Raw genomic sequence first — 9,296 nt, forward strand, 5'->3', positions numbered from 1 at the left:
ATAACTACCGCCAATCGTTTTTTTTCGGAGTTCGGGTGGCTTTCGGGTCGCGTGGGACACTGATGATATCCACGCTCGGCGTTGGTATTCGGTTGATCCGATCTTTTTTTTTACGGATTCCGCAAATCTCCGGTATCTTTTCGGGTCGTTTTTTGCGCCCAAAACCGAAAACTGGCGGTTATTTCTCGGATCGGGGCTCTTTTTGGTAGCTGCTAGAGTTGCTTTCAGGGAATCTAGACCTCTTGTCCTGTTTGTGTATTTCATCTGCACCTAAAGAGAAATCTACCGCACTAGTAATTTCCAAAATGTTTTGAATTCAGTTTCTACTTGCCTTATAGAGTACAAAGGATCCATCCACAAAAATAGAAGAGATGTCTTAAGAGCCCCCCACACGTACATTTCTTGTACATGTCCTATCAAAAATGCATTTGAATCTACTAATAATATCTGCAAATTTGCATAAAGATTGCCCGTCTAGTTCAGCAAACCATATCCACAATGCGGAAAAAATTACTCAGCAGAGAGAGGATTAATTAGCCATTGATCTTATTGACGACGAATGCAACATGGCATGCTGGACATTTTGTGGTACACTGTAGTAGCTTACAACATGGCTAGCAAGTACGGTAAAATTCACCGGAAACACTACACGCAAAATTGAGCCATGTGAACCCAATCTCATTCTGACGACAATTTCTTTGAAAAATACTTTCCACAACTAGCTTAAACCGTCAGGAATTTAAGCGATCTCGGAACCGGCGGGACATTGACCTCAAAAAGCCCCTCAAGAACCTGCACGACCGTCGCCATGGCCGGCCTAGCACCCTCTTCGTCCTGAATGCACCAGCATGCGACCGTGCAGACTCTCTCCACCTCAGCCAAGTCTACGCCGCTGTCTAGTTCCAGCCGGCTATCCACGAGGCAATTCAGGTTCAACTCTCCTTCGGTGTTTGTTAGAATTCTAGCAGCCAATAATGGGAAGAAATCCATTTCGCTGTCCTCCTGTCGCTGCCTCGCGTTCCTCTTGCCCGATATGATCTCGAACAACATCATTCCGTAGCTATAAACATCCGCCTTGGCTGAGATGGCTGTGCCAGTTATCCACTCCGGTGCGAGGTACCCTACAGTGCCCCTCATTGTCGTAAGGACACGACTGAAGTCTCGTCCCATCAGCTTCGCGAGCCCGAAGTCCGCAACTTTTGGAACAAACGAATCATTCAAGAGTATGTTCTCAGGTTTGATGTCACAATGTATGATGCAGTCCCTGCATTTCTCATGGAGATAGTGTAATCCCCTGGCAATTCCTAGTGCAATCTGGTACCTCATGCCCCAGCTTAGGACTAGTTGATTGCTCCCAAAAAGACACCGGTCTAAGGAGGTGTTTGACATGTATTCATAGACGAGAAGCCTCCTCTTTCTCTCTGAACAAAACCCAAGTAGTCGAATTAGGTTGACGTGTTGAATGGTGCCAATTGTGCTCACCTCTGCCCGAAACTGCTTCTCCCCTTGACGAAATCCTTCGAGTTTCTTCACAGCCACTAATGTTTCATCAGGCAGTGAACCTCTGAACACTGAACCAAAGGCGCCTCCGCCAAGCTTATCGGAGAAGTTTTTGGTCAGAGATTGCAAATCACGATATGTGAATGCCATCAGTGAGCCCTCGACTTGTTCCACTCCCTTGAACCTTCTTCTCAAAAGGAAAACTGAAACGACAACAATTATTAGTGCAGCAGCACTAGTACTAGTAACAATGGCAGCGATCTTGACACCGGTGGCCAATTTCTTTGTTCTGTCAGAGAACTCGGATGCAGCCAAGCGAATTAGAATAGTGCTGCCTTTAATACCAACATTGCTCAAATCTTGTAGGTTAATGAGGTCCCCGTACCAAAGGAAGCAGATGCCATTGAAGGAATAAGCGGTGCATGAACTGTTGCTTAGACATGCAACCTCACAGTTTTGGGTGCTACCTGATGCTGCTGCAGCTATGGTGTTATGTGCATTGATTGGTAACTTCACATTCACCATGGTGTAGAACCTATCATTCCATGAGCTATTACCGCTGGTCTGTAGAGCAACATTTCTTCGGCACCCTTGAGTGTGATCACCATGTGACCACTGGCCCTGGTATTGCTCACTGAAACCACAGAGGCAACTACAAGATGCCAATGCATTCTCGGTGCAAACACCAAATGGCCCACACAACGCGTACACGTCGCATTGCGCCTTGGGTTGCGAAAAGAACAACATCCAGTTCTTGGTGTCATCTACCCACGTGAAGACATGAATCTGCCCCGTAGCATCCACCACAAACCTCGTGATGACCGTTTCGTCGTTGCTATTATACATGAAGTAGCTCTCGTTCACGCTGTCGACATAGTCAAATGTGTAGACCTGGCCATTGGTTTGTGTCATCTCCGGCACGTCGGTGAAAATGCGGCCAGTCCAGTTGCCGCTAGTCCAGTACTGCTTCGTACTATTCCACATGAGGAGGTACTGACTCGTACCATTTGGGTCCAACACAAGAGAGAACAACCCTGGAGTTGGGTCATTGAAAGTCTTCCATGCGACTAGACGTGTGCTCCCACCAGTGAGCTTGCTGCCACGTCCAACCTTACCGCCGGGGAGCCACGTGTTGCCGAAGTGGTCGAAGCTTTGCCACAGGATGATAGAGGTGTTGGACGTGTCTGCTAGGACAAGGTTACCGTTGTCGAGGATGACACCAACCGTGGAAGTGGTGATGCCCGTCATGTTGGTGGACCAGATTTCCCCCGAATGGTCGAGTAAGACTATGTTGCCATCCGTTGATATAGTCAGTTGTGACAAATCTGGGTTGGAGATAGGAGAGATCTTGTTTGCCACCCAGACTGATTCTTTCTTTGGGACTTTGTTGTGCCATATACCGATGTACCAATGTTGTGAGTTATCTGTCATTCACAAAGACAGAGTCAATAATTGACTCCCACATCATTTGGAGTCAACAATAAAATAAATCATATGGTTAGTTGCAACTTAATCAGACTATATACAAATTGTTAGGAATCTGTGTGTCCCACTCAACTGTGTATGCGCTACTCTGATTCACATGAGGTTACCGTTTATGTCACTTTTGCACCAATGCAACAAGAGTTAAAGCTCTTGCAATGCCCTATGCAAAGAGGCACGTGTTCATCTACTTGGTGCACAATGAATTTACATTGGTTAAATTATTATAGTATATGGCACACCGTATTGATTTTGACTTTTTGAGGACCAACTTCAGGATATCATGGAAGGTTGACATTGTGATTAACAAATATATTTGGCATCTGTAGAAGACGCAAATTTCTTGCTATGAAAAATCGTAAACAAGTTATATATTTACTCCTATAAAAAACAGGATCCGCAGCGTTGATCAGTCACCATTGACTGATCAACGCCGCCAATCCAGTTTTAACACGGAAGATGGGCTCTTTACGCAGTGTTTGGTGACAGAGTGAGGTGGAATTGACCGGAACAAGCAATTGGTTGTTTCGCCAGCGAAGAATCAAGCATAACAAAAAAAATCGCGGTTATTTAAACATGAGGGAATAAACCTGCATATTCATGTGTATAGGCTAAATTATGTCGATCCTTGATTGTGGTGGGTCAATTGTGAAAGGAAAAACGTCATCATAATATATAGTTTGTCTAGCCGCGCAAATGTGCGGGTCGTCCAGCTAATTTTGGTTGAAAACGAAAGGACAATAAAAAAAGTAATAAGAAATTTATTTATTTATTGAGTATTTCAGTAATACCATTGAAAATTATTGGAATTTCAAAAATAAGAATTTAGAAAACCTTAAGTAATTTACCAAATTCCATGGTTTCTCGCAATTTTGGTTGTTAGTTGTTACTCGGATATTTATGTATATCACTCTTTTTTTATTTCTCCTGTTTTTCCTGCTTTTCTGAAATGTTCTAAATGAGAGGTTAGATGTGCAAAACTGATTTTTGTGGAGAAAGACACCGACGGTTTTGGAGTTGAGTGACGGAACTTGGACTAAGGGACTAAATATGTACTTACAACTTTCATAGATTTAGTGAGAAAAGAAGTTAAAAGTAAGTTTTACACAAGAAAAAAGTTCCGTAGTTTCGGGATAAAACAGTTCTAGGTAGGGGTGGGCGTAAAAAAGGGAAATCGAATCTTAATTAACATGAACCGAAATTGAATTATCCGAAACCAAATTAACCGTTACTAATTTCAGTGACCAGTGACAAAGTGTGATGAGCCGAATTTAATCCAGAGAATTATGTTATTCACCTTGGTTAACCGAATAAACCGAGTTAATGATAAATAGTCTAAAACCTAAGTCCTTATGAACTTATATTTATTTTATTATATATTTTGTATGAAGTGTTTCTGAACTTTGATTCAACTTTAAGCATGCAAAACTTTCGATTATGTCAAAGTTTCTCTGTTTGAGACTTTGAGTCATATATGTATTGGAAATTCGGCTAAAATTCATGATTTGATGTTGTATATTTTCATGTCAGTTCAGAAGTTCGGTTATATCGATTTAAACCGGAAACCGAACCAAAATTTATTGTTAAACGAATTCTCGGTTAGATGAAATCAACCTTATTTCAGTTGACATTTTTCGTTAAATTATTGAAAAACCGAAAACCGAACGGGATTCTTAAAACCGAACGTCCAGCCCTAGTCCACCCCTAGTTCTATGGATGAACATATCTCACTTGGTTAGGGGAGCCACCATAAAACCTTACAGCCCAAGTTCAAGTCATACACTGTTCACTTGTTTGGGTCCCTATTTAGATTAATTGTTGGGGTTAACCTTATAGTTTTCTATTATAAAAAGTTCGTGTGATCTACACCCTCTGTTCTGGCAAATTTGGTAACATTTGAAGAACACTATTTTACCTTTTGTCATATATACCACCTCAGGAGAGTACAAGCAAATAAGAGCTAGTGAGTAAACATGCTAAGCGTCTATGATGATACCTGGCTGGAAAAACCCCAGCGCGAACTTGCCACTCTTGGACACCAGTGGCCTGTGGCTGCCGGACAGCGGCTGATCCACAGTCAAGGTATCGGCTGCACCTGCACCTGCGCGTAGTACAACTCCTTGCAGAGCAACCAAGCCCATGACGAACAAAACAGAAATGGGTCTTTGCGAACTCGCCATTGCTCTGCTCTCCGAGAGACGATTTTGAACATAGCGGATGGGAGCAGTATATACCCGAAACTTGTGGAAAAATGGTACTAGAACGAAAACGAAATGCGCTTAGTTCCAAACAGATAAAGCTTCATTTACTAGGGCCGGCCGATTCCTGGGTGGACCTATTGACTAATTTTGAGTCACATTTGTGTTCTCATTTCTGACTCGGAAGTATTTGTGGAACTATGTGAAGAGTGTCTATTTATTAATGGCGAGAAAGTTGAATTCGCCCAAGTTCAGTACCGGCCGGCAGTCTTGGTGGAACAGTGAGTGACTGGTTCTTCCTTTACGGATTTTGGGAGCAACGTTGAAGACATATGGTAAAGGTTCTTGGACGCGACAAAAGCAGTACGCGGTGATTTTTTAAAGAAACAAAGGCAAAAAGACTTGCCCATTTAATTGACTAAGGACTCGTGTGATCGCTCCAAGGAATTATGTCCTGTAGGCTAGGCGACTGAGAGCAAGAGCAACGTGGGCTTTGCATGAAAACTCTCCGGCGACGGGTGCTAAGAAACGAGAAGTGCTCCAACGTGGGCTCGCCCTAACTCAGTTCGTGGGCCCACCCATCAGAATAAAAAATAAGCAGATCGAAGTCTTCCTCAACCTCCTCGATCTGGCTCTGGTTCTCTCCCGCGAAATTCCCAATCCCCCTCAATCCTTCTCTTCCTCCGCCTCCAAATCACCCATATCCCCGGTCTGGAATCTCTTGGAAAACGCCAGATCCGTTCTCCACTGGAACAAATTCGAGGGTGGCTTGCTCGATTTGTGGCTCGGTTTGTGGCCAGATTGATTTGTGGCTCCCGATGGCCGACTGAGATGGGGATGGGGAGGAGTAGAGACATGCGGGTGTGGCGATGGGGAGGAGATGCTTCGGTCGATGGCTGGAAGAGGAGACGAAGCGAGCGGCGGCTGGACTCGCGTGCGGTGGCCGGGCATGCGGCCAGCAGCTTGCCGGATGGACTGAGCCGCCGGACGAGGTGGAGGCAAGGCGCTGAAGGTACTGCAGTTATACGATTGAACTCCTTAATTTGCTGCACCAATTTTAAAGGCGTATCTTTGCATCTAGATGCAGTTGGATGGTGATTTATTTTTGGTGCCATGAAATCGTTGGTTTTCATGCCATATCTGCTCCACCAAGTCATGCACATGTTGGATTTCATGCCAAATGAAAACATTACAAGTTAATAAAGGGATACATCAGATTACATGCGGAATTAGAACAGTACAACAATTTTTCACTGTTAAAATATAAATTCTAGGCATCATTTGCTCCAAACTTTTGCCATATGTGCTCCACCAAGTCATCTTTCAGTCGACGATGCATTGTTCGATCACGTATTTCAGTGTCTGTTTGAAGTACCCTAGCAAATTCTTGAATTGGTCCATGACCGTATCCTGTTAGTGGGACTGGGTCGCTACCCTCGTCGTAATCCAAGTCATACCGAACTTGATAGTCATCTCTCTCATCCTCTACTATCATGTTGTGCAATATCACACATGCATACATGATATCTGCTAGTGCACTTCTATCCCACAATCGTGCTGGGTTACGTATAATGGCAAATCTTCGCTGCAATACTCCAAATGCTCTTTCCACATCTTTTCTTGCTGATTCTTGATGCTGTGCAAATCTCTTATCTTTCTCACACTGTGGTAGGGGGATTGTTTTCATTAATGTAGCCCACTTTGGATAAATACCCTCTGCTAGATAGTAACCCTTCTTGTACACATTTTCATTGACTGTAAACTCTACTTTAGGAGCTCTCCCTTGTAGTAATTGTGTGAACAAAGTTGACTGATTTAACACATTTATGTCATTGTTAGACCCTACCACACCAAAATACGCATGCCAAATCCAAAGATCAAGCGAGGCAACAACTTCTAGCATAATGGTGGATGCTCCAATATCACCACGAGTAAATTGTTCCTTCCAAGCAGTTGGGCACCTTTCCCACTCCCAATGCATACAATCTATACTTCCTGACATGCCAGGGAAACCTCGATTCTCAGCAACATGAAATAAGTGTCTAGTGTCTTCATTAGTGGGCCTTCTTAGATATTCTTCACCGAAATTCTTCCTCACACCTTTCGCGAACTTGGTCAAGACTTCAATGGCGGTGCTTGCAACAATTCTCAGATTTTCATCTAGACTATCAGCAGGGCAGCCATACGCTAGCAGGCGCATGGCTGCAGTGCATTTTTGGTGTGGCGAATGACCAGGCTTGCCAAAGGCATCAAACCTTTGGCAAAAATAAGGGGACCACTCACTAAGTGCATGTAAAATCCGAAGAAATACATGCTTCCTCATACGATACCTTCGGCGGAATTGCTTGTTCGTGTAAACTGGGTTGTCGTCGAAGTAGTCAGCCATCAAGCGGAAGTGTCCAGCTTCACGGTTTCTTTCTATGTGCCGTCGAGATTGAGCTGCAGCTTCATTTTGTTCTGCCTCGGCCTGAGCTAAAATCTGTGCCTCTATCTCAGCCTCAAGTGGGCCATTAATGAAGTCCCAAACAATCTCATCGACATATGCTGCAATGGTGCTATCTTCTGAGTTCTCGGACTCAGAATCTGTATGTGTAGAATCTGAATGTGTAGCCATTTTGTAGCAGCTTGATGAATGAGGAGAAAGAGGAGTAGAATTCTGAATGAATGAGAAGAGAGGAGTAGAGTTCTGAATGAATGAGTTGTGCATATATGTATGCAAGTTCCAACGGCTAGTTTCTTTTTTTATTGTTCTTCATATCTAACAAGTCTTTCTTTTTCTTAAAATAACAGGAAGGATAACATGAAGGATGCATTGACCAATTGATACATAATGAAGGATTACACTAGTAGGTAAGAACCCAGGTCCTTACATTAAAATAACATGAAGGATACATTGAACAACTAATACATAATGAACTAAAGTAACACAATATTGCTAAATACGAATGCATCTTTGGAAATTAATCCAACTGCTTGCACAAACTCTCCACCATCTTTTCATGTCGCTGAAGTTGTTCATCGTTGAATCCTGAAGTGTCAACTTTCATGAGCTCCATATACGTGTTGAATTTATCAACCTTCGTCTTTTCTGTTTTTGCTTTAGCCATTTCTCTTTTTGCTTCAGCCATTTCTTTGTTTGCCGCTGCCTTCGCTGTTGTTGCTTCAGCCCATTTTTCCAGTGCAGCTGCTTTGCGGCCATCCTCATCTGATATATGAAATGGCATAAAATCTGGAATGTCCTTTCCTTTTGCTCTTGCTTTTGCTTTCATTTTCCTTGCCTCCTTTGCAGCTTTTGTTCCTTGAGGTCGTGGTTCACGAACTGGGTTTGGATCTTCACTGTCCTGATTTGAGGATGACGTGTAAGCACTAGGCCTGGACAAAAAGATCGAAGTTCGATAATTTTATTGAACGCTCGCTAACTCGGTTCCTTAAGGGCTCGGTTCGTTAACTAAAGAACCAAACAGGACTTTCTTTTCAGATCGTTAACCTTAACGATCTTAACAAGCGAGCTCGGCGAGCGCTCGTTAAGCTCGTTAGCAAGCTCGTCTCGTACATCACTTGTGAGTGGTTACTAAAATTATTTTGATGTTGGAATTGTTTTGTTATTTCTCTTTTGTTGTGTTATTTCCAATCTTTATAGCGTTGTTTAACTTTTGATATATTTTGTTTGCTGCCAAAATTTATCCCAAACAAACGAATAATGCCCAAAAATTTAGATCAACATACCATCTATTATCTTAACGAGTTTTTAACGAGCTTAACGAGCGCTCGCGAGCTCTTAACGAACAGAGCCAAACAATGGTTTCAGATCGTTAACGATAACGATCTTAACGATCCGAGCTCTTAACGAACCGAGCTTAACGAACCGAGCTCGCTCGTTAGCCAGCCCTAGTAAGCACCAGTTGCATCCAACCTGTGTCTCCTCCCTCCCAAGTCCTCTTCCATGTACAGATTACGCCATTTGGGCTCTTCCCTCACTACTCTCCACCAATACTCCAAAGCGAAGGGTCTCTTCACTTTTGCTACATTTAAATACATGGCCCGTGTTTTCTCCATGAGTCCCTCCTCTGATTGACCACTGGCATACACATTTTTTGTCTTAATGTAGCATGCATG

At 43.2% G+C, this 9,296-nt stretch overlaps 2 protein-coding genes across 2 annotated transcripts; both read right to left on the minus strand.

Moving 5' to 3' along the window:
* Positions 1-560: 560 nt before the first annotated feature.
* On the minus strand, positions 561-5,166 carry LOC100827464 (G-type lectin S-receptor-like serine/threonine-protein kinase At2g19130). Its single transcript, XM_024459748.1, has 2 exons — positions 4,979-5,166; positions 561-2,924 (listed from the first exon to the last, which is right to left on the minus strand). The coding sequence occupies exons 1-2, from the start codon at positions 5,160-5,162 to the stop codon at positions 724-726; spliced, it is 2,385 nt and encodes a 794-aa protein (XP_024315516.1). The 5' UTR covers positions 5,163-5,166; the 3' UTR covers positions 561-723.
* A 1,284-nt stretch (positions 5,167-6,450) lies between these two features.
* On the minus strand, positions 6,451-7,503 carry LOC112270767. The gene has a single exon (XM_024458867.1). The coding sequence runs from the start codon at positions 7,501-7,503 to the stop codon at positions 6,451-6,453; it is 1,053 nt and encodes a 350-aa protein (XP_024314635.1).
* Positions 7,504-9,296: the final 1,793 nt, after the last annotated feature.

Source organism: Brachypodium distachyon, chromosome 2, assembly GCF_000005505.3.
Source record: "Brachypodium distachyon strain Bd21 chromosome 2, Brachypodium_distachyon_v3.0, whole genome shotgun sequence".
NCBI lineage: Eukaryota > Viridiplantae > Streptophyta > Magnoliopsida > Poales > Poaceae > Brachypodium > Brachypodium distachyon.

What these genes read in the sequence shown, in the direction of transcription:
- LOC100827464 (XM_024459748.1), bottom strand. Translation starts at nt 5,162, where the DNA reads ATGGCGAGTTCGCAAAGACCCATTTCTGTTTTGTTCGTCATGGGCTTG. An exon ending in GCTGGGGTTTTTCCAGCCAG is followed by an intron (nt 2,925 to 4,978) that starts GTATCATCATAG and finishes TGTGAATGACAG; the next exon opens with ATAACTCACAACATTGGTAC.
- LOC112270767 (XM_024458867.1), bottom strand. Translation starts at nt 7,503, where the DNA reads ATGAGGAAGCATGTATTTCTTCGGATTTTACATGCACTTAGTGAGTGG.